Source organism: Exophiala viscosa (assembly GCF_022695815.1).
Source record: "Exophiala viscosa unplaced genomic scaffold EDD37scaffold_2, whole genome shotgun sequence".
In the NCBI taxonomy this organism is placed as follows: Eukaryota; Fungi; Ascomycota; class Eurotiomycetes; order Chaetothyriales; family Herpotrichiellaceae; genus Exophiala; species Exophiala viscosa.
The window spans coordinates 3,256,152-3,275,078 of NW_026944354.1; the positions used below are offsets into that span (position 1 = coordinate 3,256,152).

Consider the following 18,927-nt stretch of genomic DNA (forward strand, 5'->3'; position numbering starts at 1 on the left):
GCTCAAGAACCCAAATGCTGTCCAAGAGAATTCGATCACGTGATTTGACCCTGGTCGCTCGGCTTGGCAAGAAGTTGCGGCGCGCGAAAGTCAAGCGCGACCGATCAGAGCCTCGCGAAGTGCCTGCCCGCGTAATTGTGCAGGGAGTCCGTTGCATTTGCGCAGGGAAGCAACCATGCCGCCGTTCAAAGATGAGCATGTGCTCGTGAGTAGTGATCCCCCTCTTGCGCGCCGCGGCAACCACTAACCTTGCGTCGCGCAGATTATTGCGCCAGGTTCACATATCACCTCCGCGCAACTCGGCTTGGCCGAGACCTTCACTCCGCCACGATATCGATTTCCTACCCGCATGTTCCCTGGCACGAGTCCTAACGAATGGGAGCCTGTACGAATACGCACCAAAACGATTACGGTACCAAAAGCACCACAAGCAGCCCAGAACGGGCCACCCAAAGTCGAATCGACCACCACCGCTCTACCGAACAATGAACCACCGTCGGAACCGCCAACCAAGGTCGAGGCTCCCAGTACCGCACAGTCAATTGGGCAGCCACCATCTACAGAACAAGTGCCCGTTGAGCCACCTAAGGCTGAGCAGACTGATGGCGAGCCTGTGCCCCCTGTGGACGTGGAGATGAAAGAGGCTCCAGACGGCGCGAAAACAGAATCGGACACTACGACAAATGGCGCCAAGGTAGAAGCAGAGGCTGCCAATGGCACAATACCTCCGATCGAGACTACAAGTAATGCGAAACCAGACCCTGAACCTGCTGGTGGCGCGAAGCCGGACGCTGACGTTGAGATGAAAGAAGTACCTGAACCAGACCAACCGCAAGATGTCGAAGAAGAGACGACTGAAGCGTTTGAGGATGACCATTGGTCTACTGAGGGTGCTGTCTTTCCCATACGGGAGGGTCGCATAGAGAATTGGTCATGCTTCTTCGCGCTCCTGTCCCACATCTACAACATGATCTCCCCTCCATTTCACATGCCCGTGCTCTTTGTCTCACAACCATGCTGGTCAGCGCGGGATTGTGAGATGATTACTCAATATGTCTTCGAGAATTGGAAAATCCCGGCTTTCTGTCTGATGGATGCTGCTCTTACTGGTATCTACGCCTATGGAGTACCCACAGCGTTAGTGGTGGACGTTGGACATGGAAAGACCGATGTTACCGCTGTGACGGAATTCCAAGTCAATGATATCGGCCGAGCGATTGCCATACCAGGCTGTGGTGGACGGAACATGACTCAGCGATTACAGCAAGCCCTTGAGAGTCAGGGCTTCGATGAAGATATGGCCGAGCAACTGAAGAAGAGTCCCATATGCGAGATACTGCCGCTAGGAGTGGCTTACCCGCAGGCAAATGCCAACAGCACGGCCCCGAATCCTGCGGCCGCTGCTTCTACTGGAGCGTTGGATTCGGGTATCAATGCTAAAGATGGTGATGGAGTGAGACCTGGTCAAGCTCCTAGAGGTCCTGGATTTGGCACAATGGTGGGAGAGGAAGCGACAAATGGCGACGACGAAGACAATGAAGGAGTATTGGACGTTGCAGCAATTGTTGCCCGCGATAATGCCGCGGAATTGCTTGCTAAACGTGAAAAAGAGAAGGCTGAAAAGGCGGCTGCTGCGAAAAAGGGAGCATCTACAGAAGCAGCGAGACAGCTTCGGTTGAAGAATTCGAACAAAGACCGTGCGACATTCACGTATACCGAACATCTTCCAATCGAGGAGAATGGTGACACCAATCCGACAAGTCGAAAACGAAAGAGAGAAATCGAAGTAGGAGTGGAACGTTTCATGGCAGCAACACCACCGCCTGGCATGACCGAAGGCATTATCGACACAATTGCTGAGGCTGTCCATCATACTGTTTTGAGTGTTCCCGATATCTCTACGCGATCCGCACTGTGGGAGAATTTGATTATCCTGGGCAATGGGAGTCGCATAAGAGGTATGAAGAACCACGATATTTCCGATCTCAGGTCATGGCTAATATATCTCAGGTTTCACTTCCAGTCTCCTGTCCGTTCTCAACTCGAGATACGTCCTATCTCCATCAACCGCAACCATCTTCACCTCCGAATTACCGTCCAACTTTACCACGCCTGTCGCCACCCCAGGCACCAATACTCCCATCCCTGGACAGGGCCACTCACTACCGAACGCAGGTGGGCACGGTGTCAATCCTCTTCTCGTTGCGGCCACCAAGAACATGATGCAACCGAATCAGCATCTGCAAGTCCCTGGACAGATCCAAGCTGGGTTAGATCCCAGCATGCATTTCAGCCACAGAGGGTTTAGTCAGTCACCTACGTCGATAAAGACGGTGAAACCACCCGAATACTTTCCCGACTGGAAGGACCCTAGCGTCAGTGGTATGGAAGAAGCGGGATTCCTGGGAGCGCAAGTTGCTGCCAAGGTTGTCTTCATGGTCGATCAAGGCAACAGCAAGGGATTCCTCACCAGGAGTGAGTACAATGATTTAGGACCTGCAGGGATTCATGAGTGTGCGTTATAGTGTTCGCAACGAGGTCCTGGAACGGTTTTGTATTTCAATACTGCTGCGGTGCTGGTTGGTCGTCGGATCTAGCGTGAAGCCGGATGAGGGTTGGGTGTTGTGACGAGCGTCTGTTAAGATCTATCACGGGAATCATTGGTGTCCATGGTTTGTTTACGGGTACTAGATGGCGATTGGGTGAGCGACATGGAGCATTCAATGACAGAACAATCACCAGTGGGATTGCGTGAGGCCGGTCAAAAGAGAATGTTTGGAAATTGTGGCATGAATGGCAGTACCCTGTAGAAATCAACTGTCGTGTCCGTGTTGGAGAGCCCTTTTGGCAGAGACCCAAAAATCCATATCATGAACTGCATGGAGTTGTTTTTCCCAACCTCCTTGAAATTACCTAATATGTGTGCTGTTCTTCCTCTGACGTCGTCACATGTGAAGGCCCAAGCTTGAAAGCACCCAGCTTTTCGAGACCTTTTTTCGGATTCTTCCAACACTCTGGCAACCTGTGGTCCATGCGCAATCCTCGAACCATTGCCTAGGCGTTTTTCCAAGCCAATAAATTGACTAATCGACGACCACGACATACGAAACGAGGCAGCACAGGCCATGCAATGGCCATGCACGGTGGGCTTCTGGAAGACCTCATACGTATGCTCTAGGCCCTATGTCATCGAGTCTAGAACAATAAAAAGTCATGGTAAGCTGGCTAGGCCTTTGCCTTTGCCCAAGGTAAGAGTCTGGGTAATTTGTGAGTTGAGTTGATCGCATTGCTAAAGATGGCATCGGTATCTTCACTGCGTTGTCTGCTGGTTTCTTTATTTCTGTGTCTATGGCAATTGGGAGTCTCAGCCTGGTCGATCCCGCATGATCTCGAGTCGTCGGGCTTCCTTGCTGGCGCCTTTGACGCCGAGGGAGGTTCAGGTCTAATTCGTCGCGATGTGAGCACGATCAGCACGACAGACGATATGACGCCATCGAAAGTCGAGGCTGCAACCACGACCACCTCGTCAACGTACGTCTTCAACGCCACGGCCAAGGACATCACGATCGCATATTACGGCCAAACCAACATGACCACGAACGTCACTCTGACACAGCTCTGCGCCGGGCTGTCAGTGGACATTATCACTTTGGGTTTTATCGACTCCTTTTATGCGTCCAGTGGGAAGGAGAATATCACCTTGGATTTCAACGGGTATTTGTGCAGTAACCCGAACAGCACACAGACTGCGGCCGGAATGTCGGGACTCTTGGACTGCGTAGGCGATGGATTCGCAGCGGAGATCGCGGCTTGTCAGAAGCTGGGGAAGAAAGTGCTCATCAGCGCGGGAGGGGCTAGTGCCGATCTAGCTATTCCGACGGCGGCCGATGCGACGACACTGGCGACCACGTTGTGGAATTTGTTCCTGGGAGGGGATGGGTATAAGGGCAAAGGGGTCAGACCTTTTGGAAGTGTGGTGCTCGATGGTTTCGATATCGGTATGTCTCCTTTCTCCCGTTGATGCATACTACGAGCGCACACTGGATCGTGGTGTTGTTTGACTGAGTGAGTGCTGACTGAGGTTCCTAGACAACGAAAACGTAACCAATGCAGCGCATCTATACACCTTAGTCTCGACGCTACGCAACTTGACTAAGAAAGACACTTCCAAGAAATACTATTTCTCGGCGGCGCCTATATGCGCGTACCCAGACCCCGATATCCCAGTGTCGACGATGCTCAATCAAATCGACTATTGGAATGTGCAGTTCTACAACGCGCAAGCATGTCAATTGGGCAGTGGTCATGCTCCTGCGGCGCTGAAGAATTGGTCGACAGCACTTCTGGGCGCGAGAAAGTTGGCCTGTTCAGATTGTGCGGTGCCCCAGGGTCTGTTCAACGTCAATGGGAATAACGTTACGTATCCGCGTTTGCTTGTGGGAGGACGTACGTTCTACGCGGGCGAGAAAAACGGGTACGTCAATATGTCGAATTACAGGACGATATTGGAGAGTATGAAGAAGTTGAAGTTGCCGAACTTGTCGGGCGCTATGTTCTGGGATGGCGCGTACATGTACAAGGAGAAGGCGGTGATTGATGGGAAGAATAGGACGTTTGCGCAGGTTGCGAAGGATGCGTTGATTGACTAACGTTAGCCGCAGGAGAGTCCAGCTGGATCAGAGCAAAGAGGTGTATCTGGCTGTGGTGTTGGGGAGGGCTTAACCTTGTACAGTATAATAGCATAGATGGCGTTTGGGGGAACACGAAAAAAGAATGGTGCTTGGATAGGATAATCAATAAATAGTACATAATATCATATACGATGACGACCGTTCTATCACCATCAGCCTGCTGAACATAGCTTCTCGTGCTAGAAAGGGACTGTGCTTCTGCTTCACCTATAGTACCTCCAATGCGGATGTCGTTCCATGAGTCCGTCCTCGTCGAAGTCGATGACTTTGTCAGTTGGTGGTTTTCCAGTCAAGGCATCACGTCTGTGATTCTCACGGATGTTAAGGACCGTGACGACTGCTGAGCCGACGCCGGTGAAGCACGTCGTTGCGAACAAGACCCAGAAGCCTGTTCTGTAGTTTGGCCCGTCCTTCTGAGGAAAGAGATACCCCGTGGCCACGCCCATAGTTGATCCGAACGCTTGGAAGAGCCCCGTCGCAACGCCCTTCTTGATATCACCACAACTGTTGCCTGTGATGTTGCCCACAGAGAGAGTCACGCCAGAAAGGATGCCGGTGATGGTGAGGAATGTGGCGCCATAGCGGACGTTGTTGTGTGTTGCTGGGACGAGGACTAGCATTAGGTCTCCTGCTGCCGCGACGATCGAGTTGATGACCAGGATGCCGGAACAAGACTTGAAGCGGTCTGAAAGATAGCCCACCACGAAGACCATGACAAAGGCTACGCAATATGGCGGAGCGACCATCAGTTGTGCTTTGACGTTTGTGAAGCCCATGGTTTTGACGATGATTGGTGTGAATGTCGCGATGGTGTACGTCGAGATGACTTGGCACATCTGGGGCGAGGAAAAGCCATGTCAGCAGGAGTCCCCAAGAGCTTAACGCAGCAGGAGGAGTGAGCTAGATATGCCCTTTCCAATTGCGAGAGCTTAGTGAGACTTACATAGATGGCGATGTTGGTCCACAACCGCCAGTCTTGTAGTTGCTTGAGGACGACAGCCCAATGAATCTTGCCGTGAGTGCGGTTGCCATCACGCATCATGCGCCAGTCGGCAACGTCACGTTCTCGGGGGGTAAGCCATCGAGTGTTGTGTGGACGATCGGGCAAGACCCATATGCAGATAATGCCGAAGGCTACAGTCAGGAGACCTTCAAGGATGAACAAGATCTGCCAGTCCTTGATATGGGTGCTGTTGACGTGGGAGACGCCATAGGCGATCCAGCCACCAAAAGCACCGGCAAGTGGCGTAGCGGCTAGATAAACGCAGATTCTTTTGCCCCAGTCCTAGAAGATCAGATGTAGCCCAGGTGATGTCTACAAGAGGACTACTTACAGCTCGAGGGTAAAGAATGGTAGTCAGGTATGGTGCGCCCGAGATGAATGCAGCCTCGAAGATGCCTAGAAAGAAGCGAATAGCGTATAAGCCAGACGAGCCTCCTGCGACGGCTTGGAGTGAAGCCACAATGCCCCAGACTATCTGATAGCATCTTCAGTGACTGTCATAAACCATGGTTGTTTCGCACTGACCATCGCGCCTGCAAGGTACAGACTCGGACGAATGTAACGCATGCCGATGTTGGTGAACAGGTCTGCAACGCAAGTGCCCACGAAGAACATGCTGACCGCAAGACTGTACTGTGGCCCGGAGAGCTTCAAGTCGGTCTTAATGCCCATCAGGAGGCATCATCTCGCACTCTGATCATGAGTCTGCGGAGATAGCAAGCTGTTAGAGGTCGAAGTCGTACTTGGCGCTTGATCGTAGGTTGTGACATCTGCGAGACTTACTAACACCTCTGAGATCAATCGACGATCGCGAGAGTCCTAGACTCGGAGTATCAAAAGCACGCGAAGACCACCGGCTTGCAAGCTTCAAGAATCTTTGAATTGACCAACATTGAAGATGCCTCATGCCACAGACACGGAATATCAGCATATCAAGCTGAAGGCATTGGCCCCAACCTTTGGGGCAGAGGTCACCGGGGTGAACCTTTCGAAGCCTGTGGAGAAGGAAGTGTTCGACGAGATCCATAGGGCGATTGTTAAAGTGAGTTGAGCCCTCTCCCAACATACCTTCGAGTGTGCGGTGCTGCTGGCTACGTGAACCTTGTTTGCTGGCCTCGGAGTTGTGCTTCGGTTGATGTTGTGATGGCTAACATCCTCCGCGACAGTACGGCGTGCTCGTCTTCCGTCACGCCTCACTGGACGATGCTCATCATGTAGCCTTTTCAGCTCTTTTCGGCGAGTTGGACGACATCAAACCATACCTTGCACTTGGCCGGAAGAATCGGTTTCCTTTCGATGAACTCTTCGATGTGAGCAATCAAGAGGATGATGGATCCTTGATCAAACTAGGCAGTAGACGGCATCACACTGGTCTGGTAAGCTGTCTCCTTGCCGGGCATACTGCGTGCGTGTCTTGACCCTTTTCAGGGCAATTCCATCTTTCATGTGGATTCCAGCTTTAACTCAAGGCGGGCTGGCTTCAGCTTACTGCGAGCTCACTCATTGCCTCCGCCGGGACATGGTGGCAACACAGACTTTGCCGACACAAGGACAGCGTTTGACGAGCTGCCTGAAGGCCTTCGCAAAGACCTACTCGAAAATCAGTACATTGGAGCTCATAGCCTGATGCATTCCAGGAAGAAAGCAGCGCCCAAGGACAGCCAGTGGCTCAAGGACGTTGATCCTGAGAAGTTTCCCTTTGGTCGTCATGACGTGGTCCAGACACATGGACCTAGCGGTCGACAGAATCTGTATATTGCCAACCACATGCACCACTTGGAGTACAAGCATCCGAGGTCGAAGGATTTTGTGGCCACGCCGGAACAACCCTTCGAGCGCGTGCCAGAGCCTCAGGGCACAGACTTGATTGAGAAGCTGCTTGCGCATGCCACGCAAGACAAGTATGTGCTAAGTGTCGAATGGCAGAATGAAGGCGACTTGGTCATCTGGGACAACACCTGTGTCATGCACAGGGCGGGCCAAGGTACGTTCATGGAGAAATATGCGCGCGATATGAGGAGATGTACTGTCCATGATGGGAGTAAAGACGCATGGGGATATAACGAGAAGACAACTGTCAGAATGGGCCTGCCTTAGAAAGGGTCTCGTCGTGGTCTGTTCCGCCCTCTCGTAAGATACTTTGGATAGCACGCGTCGAGATGTTATGGAGATGAAACACGTAGCCTTACCGGTCATGACGCCGTAGCACTCCGCACGGGGATTGAATACTGGCGACGATGGACGGGAAATGGCCGGGCGCCCCCAATGCGGCCCCGCCAATCACATCATTTCAGCGGCATCTCATATGGATAGCAAGGTGAACTCACTCTGCACTTTGCACACCTGAGAGAGGCTGTGACAAGTGTACAGAGTTATGGCGTTACTCCTGGAGCCTTGTCAGCAAAGACTGGTCACAGACGCCGTGGGATGGAAGACAGTCAAGCGGGCGGTGTTGGCTGTAGCAGTGACTACTCCCCAAAGACGAAGATTTGGAGTTACCTCGGGTCTGCTGCGAGAACGACTCCGCGTACCTCCCGTAAGAGAAGAGCAAGCAGCAGACAGCAGGAACGCTTCCAAAGTGTTTGAAAGTGCAGATGCAGCAGTCGCAGATCTGAAAGAAGGCACAACCATTCTTAGTGCTGGGTTTGGTCTTTCTGGAGTTGCAGGTAAGCAGGCTCTCCCAAACGGCATTATGTGGAAGGACAATGCTCTAACTGCTGAATCTAGAGACCTTGATCGATGCAATCCGCAAGAAGGGCACTCGGAACCTAACAGTGGTGTCCAACAACGCGGGTGCCGGAGAATATGGTCTCGCCAAGCTCACCTCCACAGGCCAAATCTCTCGCATGATCGTGTCATTCATCGGAAACAACAAGTCTCTAGGCAAACAGTACCATGACGGTCAGGTCGCCATCGAGCTATGTCCTCAGGGCACCATCGCCGAACGCCTAAGGGCAGCCGGGGCGGGAGTTCCAGCCTTCTACACGGCGACCGGAAGCCGCACGTTGATCGAGACCGGCGGGATCCCCCATCGTCTCGGGCCCAAGGATGAACAAACCGGCAAGTATGCCGTTGCTGAGCCAGGTAGACCCAGAGAGACGCGCATATTCGACGGACGCTCGTACATGATGGAGACGGCACTGAAAGGCGACCTGGCCATCGTGCGGGCATGGAAGGTCGACGAGGCTGGCAATTGCATCTTCCGCTCCACCACCAAGACGTACGGTGTATTGATGCCGAAAGCCGCGAAACTGGCCATCGTCGAGGCGGAGAATATCGTACCCATCGGCGCCTTGGATCCAGATCACATCGACTTACCAGGCATTTACATCGACCGCATCTGTCCCGCAACGTCGGACAAGCATATTGAGAAGCTTGTTCTGGCGCCCACACAGGACGCTACTGAAGCAAAGAGTGAGGAAGCCGTCAAGCGCAATCGCATCGCAAAACGTGCTGCAGAAGAGTTCAAGGACGGATTCTACGTCAATCTCGGCGTAGGCATTCCGACGCTTGCACCTTCGTTCCTGCCTGCGTCCACGAAAGTCTGGCTGCAATCGGAGAACGGCATCATCGGCATGGGTCCTTACCCGAAGACCCGTGAGGAGGCAGACCCCGACACGATCAACGCAGGTAAAGAATCTGTTACGCTCATTCCTGGCGCGTCGACGTTTGATTCGGCCGAGTCCTTTGGCATGATCCGTGGTGGGCACGTCGACGTGTCTCTTTTAGGGGCCCTGCAGGTCTCGGCATCCGGTGATTTGGCGAACTACATAATTCCTGGCAAGGCGTTTAATGGTATGGGAGGTGCGATGGACCTAGTCAGTAATCCTGACAAGACCAAGATCATTGTTTGCACGTACCACAGCGATAAGGATGGTCGGAGCAAAGTTGTCGATGTGTGCGATCTGCCGCTCACTGGAAAGGGTGTCGTGAGCACCATTATCACCGAGTTGGCCGTCTTCCAAGTTGATAGAATCGGTGGGACAGGCCTAGTACTCACTGAGACAGCAGAGGGTGTCAGCGTGGATGAGGTCAGAGAAAGGACAAGCGCGAAGTTCACTGTGGCTGAAAATGTCGGTATTATGGATTAAGTAGATCGCTGCATGTAAGCTCATCAACGATGGGCACGGCCAATCCGCACTGCTTGGTGCTGTATTGCCAGATCGAGAACCTGAGTGGCTTCGAACGTCGATGAACAATCTTGCCATGTCTGAATCGTGCGGCCCGCCCCTCAAAGTGCATCGATTCTGCCCAACAGCCACTGCAAGTGGCGGTAAGAGCTTCGCGGCTGGAATTGAGGCTGCATGTGCCCGCTGAGATATGTCTCCGCCCACATCAATCCACGTTCGTAGTGCTGAACACCCATCACGCCCTGGTAATTATCAAGTCCGTCGAAACCGCTCGAGACGAAAACCTCTTCATATTGGATGTCTGGAATGGTGATCACGATCTGCTTGGAGGGCTCGGTCTGGAAACCCAGTTTCCCGCCCCAAGTCATGTTCTGAATGGCAAGTAAAGTGCCGTTCGTGAGGATTTCCAAATCGAGGTCGCCATTTGAGCTATGAGGGAAGATTAGCCGAATGTGAGCGTTTCATGTTCGGAGGAGACATACACTAGCACACGATTCGTAGCCTCGATCACACGCGGCAAGACAGCTTGCAGTGGATCGGCACTTAGATCTCCTTCGTCCTCGGGCCCTCCATCGCCCACGAAGACAGGTCCAGTACACAACTCCCAGTCGGTCGTCAACGGAGCGTGCATAGCCTTCTTGACGTCTGTGCGGTTAAAGTACGGTGGGAGTCCGGCGTACGAGTATATCAAGTCGCTTGGAAAGCCGAGCGGGTCGGACAGTAGCGGACACTGTAGGTTGGGTTCGTAGACGTTGAAGCACGGATTGACGCCGTAGGCAGAGTTGTAGACAGTGTCCCACAGGTCGCAATCTGGATCGGCGGTTGTATTCAGGTATGTGGCAGGCTGGGTGCCGTTCGGTGGGAAGTGCATGAAATCCTCCCGGTATTGAGCGTAGCCGCATTGCTGGTCAGCTTCGGCGAGATTAGTCAGGAAGGATTTGTTGAACCCCATTATGTTGTTGTTCTGCTCGATCCATGGATATACGGAAAGTGCATTGGCCGTCGGCCACGAACCGATGCAAGGATCGTACATGAGTGCACCTGAAACGTTGAAATGCGTGGTGTCATTTTGGTCGAGCATAGCATTGGCGACGTAGGGAACATATCTGCCCGCATACGATTCGCCAGTGACGTAGATCGAATAGTTGCTGATATTGAAGATTGTCTGACCCCCCGTTAGTGTGTCGTCCTCGACCTCAGAGGGCCCGGGCTCACCTGGAAGTTTCTGAAGAACTCGACGAACTCAAGAGCTGGCTCCTCTTCATCTGTTGCGGTCGGTGTCCCTGGTGAAAATCCTACGCCGACGGGGTACTCGACCCAGAGCATATTCGTCAGGTTGACCCAGGAGTAAGGATTGATCTGTGGAGAGTATTGGCCCCAAGACCATTGGATACGGCCATTCTCCTGCAAGAAGCCTTCGAGAGAGCTGCATCCTGTATTCCGTCAATCATGGTTACTTGTGATATTTGCCAAATCGTCGACATACCGGGTCCGCCATTGAACCAGATGGTAATCTCTTTGACTGGCGGGCCGACACGTGGCTGAAAGACGAAGAACATTCCGCGAGTGGTGTTGGACATGTTCAGAGGGATCACTCCACTGTACAGCTCGGTCATGTAGCTTTGCGGGATGTCTGGCAACGACTCCACATAATACTCTAGATGAGCAGATGATCAGTATGTCGAGTTCAACCACGCTCGCCATTGTGCAAAGTCTCACCCTTAGTTTCGTTGGTATAGTACAGTAAATCGGAGGTATTGCTAGTTGCACGTTCCATGATGAGAGATCTGGCTCGCATCTCTTCCATCGCTTGAGGTGTGAACCCTCTACGATTAGCGACATCTCAACGCGACCCCGCAGCAAGGCCGAGCAGAACGCTGGCAACGAGCAGCAGTTTCTCCCAATGTTTGAACATCATTTTGGCGTACGATCTTTAACATGTGCGGAAGCAAGTCTCAATGACAGGAAGCTGTACTTATGACCACTCCGCAGACTGTGCCGCGCTGACAGTAATCCACAGGCATGGCGTCGCATGGTCCGTACCTGGCAAGCGATCGGATCTTGATTCTTGCGCCGAAGGCCGGTCCATGCAGAGGCACATAGTGCTAGTCGTGCCCGCGAAGCCTGGGCAACCACTCATGCTCGTCGTGGCAGAACTCTAAGACTGATTAGAGGGTCGCATCCAGGATCTGTAGGCCTGATAAGGAAAGCCTTCTTGCTGACACCGACGCTGCCAAGACCGATACAGCAAAAGAGTCTGCAAACATAGGTGGAGGTTTACCTAGTTCTTCAGGCACCCTGCGCCTATCGACGTCATGCGGGGTGCTGAAAAAGCAAGGACTCCGGCCAGAGATAAGGGTGGTCCAAATGCGCGTCCCAGTAAGCACGATACCTCACTGCCACATGTTTTCGTTGTTTTGTTGTTGCAGTAAGCCGGGGCGGATGTGATAATGTTGAAATAGCACCGAGCTTGATGAAGTTGATTTATAGCTCTGGCCAAGATCCGAAGATACGAGTGATCACGGGTCGAATCAAAAGCTCCTCCGCAATGAGCGTCTCGTATTAGCCTCGGATCTCTCGTATCTTACTTGCTCTCGGCTGGTGTGGCTGTAACGCGACAGTCTCCTTCTGCGACGATCGATCTTGAATAGAACGGCTCTCGAACATCACCGTTGGCTCTAACACGTCCCTATACTTATGCATCGTACCTTCCTTCCATCGTACCTTCCATCGACATTCCACATTGGCGTCGAAGCAGTCAGAAATGAAGCTTTGTACCAGCTATAGTTCCGCTGCAAGTCTGAGTGGTCACAGCATTTGGTTTACAGGGAGTGGTCAATGTTTGAATGTCATGTGAATCTCATTGCTGAGGAGTGTCACGTGCAAGGCTGAGGTTGTAAGGGGCAGGGATACCTCGCAACACAATGAACAACTCAGAGCTTTCCCCCAGTCCAAGAGCTTTCGATTATGACAAGACAAAATCCATACTGGCAATCCCGGTTACCGCTAGCGTACTGCATACCCGCTCAATGCATCAGCCATGCTGACTGTACCTTCCTCCCCCTTTCAACTACTCACTCCGCAATTGCCACCCAAGGGCTCTCTGGCAAGAACTTCCCCTCCACTATGCAAGTATCGTTGAACGGAGCGTTCGCAGGCATTTTGTTCCTCCACCCCCAACTATCCGTCGGCCCAGTAGTATGATAATTCGGTCCTATCATCTTTGCCCCACTAACCACATCCTTGCCGAACGTCGTGCGGTTGAATACCCTAAACACCGTTTCCGGCGCATATGCCGACAGTGAGTGTCCCGAGTCAAACACCCTCGTGAATGACAGCGGTCCGTACTGTTTGACCACACCGCCTTTGGTGCTGGAACTCAGGCCTTGAAGTGGCTGGTACCCTGCCTCCAGAAACCCGGCGCTATTCGTCCAGTTGGCGGCCTTGGCTGTCATTTCGCCTCCAGTCCAGGGACATCGGTAGTCGCGATCACCGAATAGCAAGGCGATCTTGATGTCGTTTTGGAGGAGGTAATTGATGTTGTCCATGCCGGCTTGGCGGAAGGCGTCGCCGGTGCCGTTCAGAGCGAGAGGTGTAGGGAAGCCAAAGACTGCGGTGACGACCTCGGAGTCCCATGTCCAGTTCAGGGCTAGGCCCAAGGCGGACTGAACCTTGGGAATGTTAAGATACTCGGCGACGGGGAGGTAGTAGGGGCATTGATCAACCTGATCTGGCGTGGCGATGGCGACATCAAAGGCGGAGACCTATGCACGGAAATGTTAGCAACGCAAGGACTGGGAGAGTCAGGGTAGGATGTAATCCGTACATTGTAGAGAACGTTCAGAGGCTCGATGATGGTGAAACAAAGATTGAAGGCGTCAGTGCACAGTTCATTGACCGTGGCGTTGTTGCCCAAGAAACTTGGATCGCCTACCTGACCGGCTGCACGACATTGCTGAATCAGGTCGAGACATCCGTCGGACTTGTTCAATGCGGCCATGGCGTCTTCGTACATTGACTGGTTGTAATACTGGATGCCGTAGGTGTTGTTGTAGGCGAATTGAGGGTATCCTGCCATAGAGGTTTCAAAGTCGATGCAGCCGTTTGTGATACCAATTGCGTCGACAGTGAGATTCTTTGGCTTCAAAGGATGCGTGTTGGCCAGGGTCTTGAGATGGCGATCGAGAAGCGTGGCCGACTCGGGAACCCAGAAGCCTCCGTATGAATTGCCCCAGAAGCTGATCTTCTTTGAGGTTGTGTTGTACGCGGGGAACGATGCGAGCCAGTTCTCAAGGACATGCCATAAGGCCTTGCCGCTGGTGACTGTAGTGTTCGTGGTCTTGTCGGGATCGACGTTGGAAAAGGTGCCCAACATCACGGTGTCGTTGGTGAGTGGTGCTACACCGGGCGTGTTAGGGGTGATGATGAGCGTTTCGAGGTCATATGTTCCGTTGATCAGCGTGTTGTAGGACAAGCCGGTCTGCACAGGCTGGTCAAAGTAGAGCATGTTGACGTTGTTGTTGAAGGACCATGGGTTCAGCACTGTGTCATTGCCATCGAAGTTGACGTAGCAAGGTCCACTCTCACTCGATAATGCAGCGTAGGAGGACGCTTCCCCAGGGCCACCTGCAAGGTAGATTCCTAGAGGAGCAGTTGTCGGGTTGTTGCGTGCTTCAAAGTACCAAAAGTATGTGTGGAGATCAAAGCCACCAGTGTCATTGATGAGCTTCCCAGGAATGTGCACATAGCCACTATATGATTTGACGCCAGGAGTGGTTTCACAGATATTGGCCTGGGCACAATTAGGACTGAGTACATCTGTATGCGTCAATCGACTTACCTCCTTCCAAGTAATGTTGATCTGTTGATTGACTATCGAGATGGTGTCAGTGAGGCCGGATGGTTTGGGAGGATATTGCGCCTTGACGAACGGCAACAAGGCGAAGGCGCCCACTGCGGTATTAGACAGCTTCATCTTGATCTGCTTTGCGAAGTGCGAGACTGTTGAGCATTGAGCAACGGAGATGGGGACAACGGCGACTCATATGTCTTCGAAAGCATGGAGACATCTTGGAGGCCTCACCATCTAAATATGAGATACATCGTATCGTCTTCTGCAAAGAGTTAGTTAGGTACAGGACCTTCCTGCAAGGCTACGAAGATCTGTCGACTAGTGGGGGCCTAAACGCTCCAAGGCTGAAAAGAGGATAGTCTCGTATGGTCCTGCGCTGTAGGTCCGCGCAGTTGATCCGCGCATGGAGACAGGCTGAGCAGTCCATAGCCCTGGAGAGATTGTCATACACGTGAAGGTTCATCGACCGTGCCCGGAGGGTCTAGGCAGGGTAGTAGAAACGTTCCCCATGTCAGCATTGGTCGTAGGTCTGACCGAAGAGGGTTAGCGCGTACGAGATCCCCAGAAATGGGAGACTCGTATGTACAGTGGTACCTGGAGTGTCGCCTTGTAGTGGATCGCTAAGAGCAGATATTGAACTCTGACTGGAATCCGCCCCAGACTCGGCATAGCCATACGACATCGACGAGTATGCTGGAGGTATTGTGTCCCGGCCATATGCGCAAATGAATTCGCGAGACTATCCGAACAGGCGCAGAGCCTTGCAAAATGTGTACAAGCAGTTTTGAGGTGGGCGGACGTCATGCCCACAGCTAGAACCTTCGTGAGAGGGAAGAGCCAATTTGCACCAATTGCAGGTCATAAAAGCCGACGGATGAACTCGAAACATTTCACGTTGTCAGCGCGCCACCTCAGGGACCAGAGTAGTTCTGCCTAATGGTGCATGCGGATGCCTCGGAGAGAATTGTCCGTTGTCCTTCGAGGCCGTTTAGGCAAGAAATATACTAAAATCGATGCGGTGACGCAGTTGTGCCGCTGGTCGAGTGCACCATGGTCCACTCGACCTCGACCATGTGGCTTGCTGCACGGGTCGGCTTACCAAAGCTTGTTCGTTGGTGTACTTCAAATCAGAGGTGGCTTGGGAAGACGAATAAGGAACACAATATGGTAGCAGACGACATGCTATTTCCAGTACTCGAAATTGTCGTGTGTTGGAGGCCGTCGTTTGATTGACGGCAGTGCGAGAAGCATCACGCCCTCGATTGTAGTCGAGAACCTTGGATTCGACTTGACGTGGCCATGTCCCATGGAGTTGGTAACTTAAGGCAACCAGGCTGACGCCATGGATGGCCTTGATATATGAGGGCGAGACATGCCGTCTTTCACTACATCCTTCGTGACAATGGAACAACACTCCCTCAATATTGCCATCATTGGCGGCGGCCTGGGTGGCTTGTCAGCGGCCATCGCTTTACGGCAGGTCGGACATAATGTGACTGTCTATGAGCGCGACCATACTCGGTACGAACTTGGCTCTGGCATCGGTGTTGTGAGTAACGCAACAAAATGGCTAGAAGGTGAATGGGGTGTCGATTTTGGATTGGCCAAGGCACTGGTATGTGAGAGAGCCCAGATACACGACTGGAAAACTGGTAAAATCTTGGCCGACGTAGGGACTGGAGACTTTAAGAGTCGTTTTGGTCACAACTATTATATGTGCTATCGCGCAGACTTGCACAAAGCACTCCTTCGGAAGGCGTTGGCGGCACCAGACAACCTGAATGTTTCTGTGCAGCATGTGTTTTTGAAGCAAGACCACAGATGTGTGGCTGCAAATGCTGAAGAGGCGACTTGCACGTTTTCAAATGGTGTCACAATCAAGGCAAATCTCATTGTGGGGGCCGACGGTATCCATGTAAGCTCTCCTTGTCCAGCGAACGGGAAGTCCCTGACGAAAGGCGATAGTCTCAGATCCGACGTAGCATTGGAATTACTCCCGAAGCCAATCCATCCACATCGTGCTGCTATCGATTCATCATTCGACGGAGCAACTTGGAGTCACTTCAATTGACCGATCTCTGCAACAAGCCAGTCATATCCATCTGGGGAGGACAAGGCATCGATAAGGTCGTCTGGGGACCCGCACACGATTTTGGCTTACTTACAGGTTTTGCATTCTTTCCAGCTGAACGGGCACCCTTGTGTGAAGACGGCTGGGACATACCTGCGAGCCCGGCTGATTTGGCCAACACATTTCCGGGCATTGACCCAATTCTCCGGGACGTAATGTTGGTGGCTGAAGATGTCAAGATATGGAGATTGTTTGAACATCAGCCATATCCATATCGGCAAAAAGGGAAAGCATGTTTGATTGGAGACGCTGCAGCGCCAATGATGCCTGATCAAAACCAAGGCTTCTCTATGGCAGTGGAGGATGCTGCAGCGTTGAGTCTGGTTCTTTCGCAGGAGATGCTGAGGCGTTTGAAAGGAAATTTGTCCAAAGCTCTCGACTTGTACGAAGAACTACGCCGTGATAGAGTCAGGATAGTGCAAGAGAAGTCTTTGAAGGCGAGGACTGATGTACGAGAGCGTTTCGGATTTGCGACACCGCAGGATCCGCCTGGCAAATTGACAGCCGAATGGCTCTGTGAGTATGACATGCGGAAGCACCTGGAGGAGTTGCTGGCAGGGGGTGAGAAGCAGCAATAATGAGCATGCTTGTCAAAGGGTGTCCAAGGATGGAACTTGCTCGGACGATTGCGCGCTTGGAGTTGTTTCGATATGCTAACGGAGGCTTGATCTACCATATGTCGACGTAGCAGCGTCGATAAGTTAAGCTGATGAAATGACATGTCACTTGTTGACAAGCAGAGACAGAAAAAAGGATGTTATCTTTAGGCAGATAGATGCAGTGACAGAAACCAATGAGGCGGATAATCTTCGGAGAGAATGACTTGGCCGACCTGCATGTCCCGCAATCTCGCCAGCGTCATCCTCTCATCGCCGACTCGTAACAGCGCAGGCATCCTCTATCTACTTACCAGCCCACTTACTCTCACCGAGCGCCTTCCTCAGACAACTGCCAATAGACCGTAATAGCGAACGAATACCCTCGAATTGTCCATCCCTCGACCGACGTCCAGTACTCCGTACATACTCGATCAACGAGCCCGCCCGAGTGCAGCGACCTCCTGCCGGCCATCCCTCAGCAAGCGCACACCAGCTATACAGCCCACAGTACTCTGGTGCATCTTACAAGCATTGCAAACACCATGTCGGGCCTCGACAAGGCACTGTTTAATCTCAAGGTACTATAGTCACCTTGAATTGTCGGTTGCGCTTGACCCTGCTAGCCACGATATCACTGCGGCCCTACTTCCGGCCTCGATACTAACACTGTGCCTTATCCAGTTCACATCTAAACAGCTCAATCGGCAGGCTGCCAAAGCCGATCGAGATTCTCGGGCGGAGCAAGCGAAACTCAAGAAAGCCCTCACCCAGAACCCACCTCAACCTCAAATTGCCCGCCTCTATGCAACGAACTCCATCCGAAACTCTCAACAACGAATTCAACTTCTCACGTTAGCTGCTCGCATCGATGCAGTTGCCGCACGAGTCCAGACAGCCATTACCATGCGCACTGTGACAGCCTCTATGGCACAGACAGTCAAAGGAATGGACGCAGCCTTAAAAAACATGGACTTGGACAAGATAGGCGCCGTGATGGAGAAGTTCGAGTCGCAATTCGAAGACCTTGATGTTGTGTCCGGATACTACGAGAACGTCGCCGGCGGAGTCGAAAGTCAACAAGTCGGAGCCCAGGGCCAAGGTGAGGTTGATGCCTTGATGAACCGAGTGGCAGATGAAGCAGGTGTCGAGCTGTCCCAGGAGATGCAGCAAAAGGTGCCGGAGCACGAGCTACAACAAGCAGAAACTGCAGACAGATCGAAACTGGAAGAAGGACTGGGTGATAGGTTAAGGGCTTTGAGAAACTGAAGAACGCTCATTTAGGTTTTGTTTAGGTTGTCTCCCTGCCATCTCGAGGGATTGAGGTAAGGCTGTCACTACGGCCGACAGAGTGCTGATCACGAAGTATGGATGAGCGCAGACTTTCAGAATGGCGTATATAAGGAGTTATGAGTCATGGTCATTCTCTGTCTTGATGGCGGCCACACCGCGAGCCAGGTGGTCACTTACACTGCTCGACTGGTGACGCTGCGTCGAGACATTGTTTGTTTCAGCTCGATCATT

General features: G+C 52.4%; 9 protein-coding genes across 9 annotated transcripts; 6 read left to right on the plus strand and 3 right to left on the minus strand.

Moving 5' to 3' along the window:
- The first annotated feature begins 118 nt into the window (after positions 1 to 118).
- EDD37DRAFT_623401 (uncharacterized protein) lies at positions 119 to 2,925 on the plus strand. Its single transcript, XM_062816109.1, has 3 exons — positions 119 to 205; positions 263 to 1,958; positions 2,011 to 2,925. The coding sequence occupies exons 1-3, from the start codon at positions 176 to 178 to the stop codon at positions 2,523 to 2,525; spliced, it is 2,241 nt and encodes a 746-aa protein (XP_062673696.1). The 5' UTR covers positions 119 to 175; the 3' UTR covers positions 2,526 to 2,925.
- Positions 2,926 to 3,248: 323 nt separating this feature from the next.
- Positions 3,249 to 4,848, plus strand: EDD37DRAFT_623404 (chitinase). Its single transcript, XM_062816110.1, has 2 exons — positions 3,249 to 3,998; positions 4,090 to 4,848. The coding sequence occupies exons 1-2, from the start codon at positions 3,296 to 3,298 to the stop codon at positions 4,647 to 4,649; spliced, it is 1,263 nt and encodes a 420-aa protein (XP_062673697.1). The 5' UTR covers positions 3,249 to 3,295; the 3' UTR covers positions 4,650 to 4,848.
- A 46-nt stretch (positions 4,849 to 4,894) lies between these two features.
- EDD37DRAFT_647471 (major facilitator superfamily transporter) lies at positions 4,895 to 6,366 on the minus strand (the record flags this gene model as incomplete). The annotated part of the gene is made up of 4 exons (XM_062817884.1): positions 4,895 to 5,527; positions 5,635 to 5,976; positions 6,026 to 6,169; positions 6,220 to 6,366. The coding sequence occupies 4 exons, from the start codon at positions 6,364 to 6,366 to the stop codon at positions 4,895 to 4,897; spliced, it is 1,266 nt and encodes a 421-aa protein (XP_062673698.1).
- A 226-nt stretch (positions 6,367 to 6,592) lies between these two features.
- Positions 6,593 to 7,791, plus strand: EDD37DRAFT_647472 (alpha-ketoglutarate-dependent 2,4-dichlorophenoxyacetate dioxygenase; the record flags this gene model as incomplete). The annotated part of the gene is made up of 3 exons (XM_062817885.1): positions 6,593 to 6,736; positions 6,861 to 7,070; positions 7,123 to 7,791. 3 exons carry the CDS (start codon positions 6,593 to 6,595, stop codon positions 7,789 to 7,791), a joined length of 1,023 nt encoding a protein of 340 aa, XP_062673699.1.
- A 67-nt stretch (positions 7,792 to 7,858) lies between these two features.
- Positions 7,859 to 10,026, plus strand: EDD37DRAFT_277492 (uncharacterized protein). The gene is made up of 2 exons (XM_062811025.1): positions 7,859 to 8,360; positions 8,422 to 10,026. Exons 1-2 carry the CDS (start codon positions 8,069 to 8,071, stop codon positions 9,783 to 9,785), a joined length of 1,656 nt encoding a protein of 551 aa, XP_062673700.1. The 5' UTR covers positions 7,859 to 8,068; the 3' UTR covers positions 9,786 to 10,026.
- EDD37DRAFT_656517 (serine-type carboxypeptidase F) lies at positions 9,926 to 11,404 on the minus strand (the record flags this gene model as incomplete). Its single annotated transcript, XM_062818834.1, has 4 exons — positions 9,926 to 10,253; positions 10,307 to 10,989; positions 11,040 to 11,257; positions 11,311 to 11,404. The coding sequence occupies 4 exons, from the start codon at positions 11,402 to 11,404 to the stop codon at positions 9,926 to 9,928; spliced, it is 1,323 nt and encodes a 440-aa protein (XP_062673701.1).
- A 1,494-nt stretch (positions 11,405 to 12,898) lies between these two features.
- EDD37DRAFT_606601 (carboxypeptidase) lies at positions 12,899 to 14,799 on the minus strand (the record flags this gene model as incomplete). The annotated part of the gene is made up of 3 exons (XM_062814900.1): positions 12,899 to 13,588; positions 13,651 to 14,616; positions 14,665 to 14,799. The coding sequence occupies 3 exons, from the start codon at positions 14,797 to 14,799 to the stop codon at positions 12,899 to 12,901; spliced, it is 1,791 nt and encodes a 596-aa protein (XP_062673702.1).
- Positions 14,800 to 15,795: 996 nt separating this feature from the next.
- On the plus strand, positions 15,796 to 17,620 carry EDD37DRAFT_278105 (salicylate hydroxylase). The gene is made up of 2 exons (XM_062811027.1): positions 15,796 to 16,591; positions 16,642 to 17,620. Exons 1-2 carry the CDS (start codon positions 16,049 to 16,051, stop codon positions 17,383 to 17,385), a joined length of 1,287 nt encoding a protein of 428 aa, XP_062673703.1. The 5' UTR covers positions 15,796 to 16,048; the 3' UTR covers positions 17,386 to 17,620.
- Positions 17,621 to 17,948: 328 nt separating this feature from the next.
- EDD37DRAFT_647477 (Snf7 family) lies at positions 17,949 to 18,672 on the plus strand (the record flags this gene model as incomplete). Its single annotated transcript, XM_062817886.1, has 2 exons — positions 17,949 to 17,984; positions 18,088 to 18,672. The coding sequence occupies 2 exons, from the start codon at positions 17,949 to 17,951 to the stop codon at positions 18,670 to 18,672; spliced, it is 621 nt and encodes a 206-aa protein (XP_062673704.1).
- Between the last annotated feature and the right edge of the window lie 255 nt (positions 18,673 to 18,927).

Bases quoted from the DNA above. Each gene is read 5' to 3' on its own strand.
- EDD37DRAFT_278105 (XM_062811027.1), top strand. From the start codon at position 16,049: ATGCCGTCTTTCACTACATCCTTCGTGACAATGGAACAACACTCCCTC. The intron at 16,592-16,641 runs GTAAGCTCTCCT...GAAAGGCGATAG, and splicing joins TGGGGGCCGACGGTATCCAT to TCTCAGATCCGACGTAGCAT.
- EDD37DRAFT_623401 (XM_062816109.1), top strand. From the start codon at position 176: ATGCCGCCGTTCAAAGATGAGCATGTGCTC. The intron at 206-262 runs GTGAGTAGTGAT...TGCGTCGCGCAG, and splicing joins TCAAAGATGAGCATGTGCTC to ATTATTGCGCCAGGTTCACA. The intron at 1,959-2,010 runs GTATGAAGAACC...AATATATCTCAG, and splicing joins CAATGGGAGTCGCATAAGAG to GTTTCACTTCCAGTCTCCTG.
- EDD37DRAFT_623404 (XM_062816110.1), top strand. From the start codon at position 3,296: ATGGCATCGGTATCTTCACTGCGTTGTCTGCTGGTTTCTTTATTTCTG. The intron at 3,999-4,089 runs GTATGTCTCCTT...TGAGGTTCCTAG, and splicing joins GCTCGATGGTTTCGATATCG to ACAACGAAAACGTAACCAAT.
- EDD37DRAFT_277492 (XM_062811025.1), top strand. From the start codon at position 8,069: ATGGCGTTACTCCTGGAGCCTTGTCAGCAAAGACTGGTCACAGACGCC. The intron at 8,361-8,421 runs GTAAGCAGGCTC...TGCTGAATCTAG, and splicing joins TGGTCTTTCTGGAGTTGCAG to AGACCTTGATCGATGCAATC.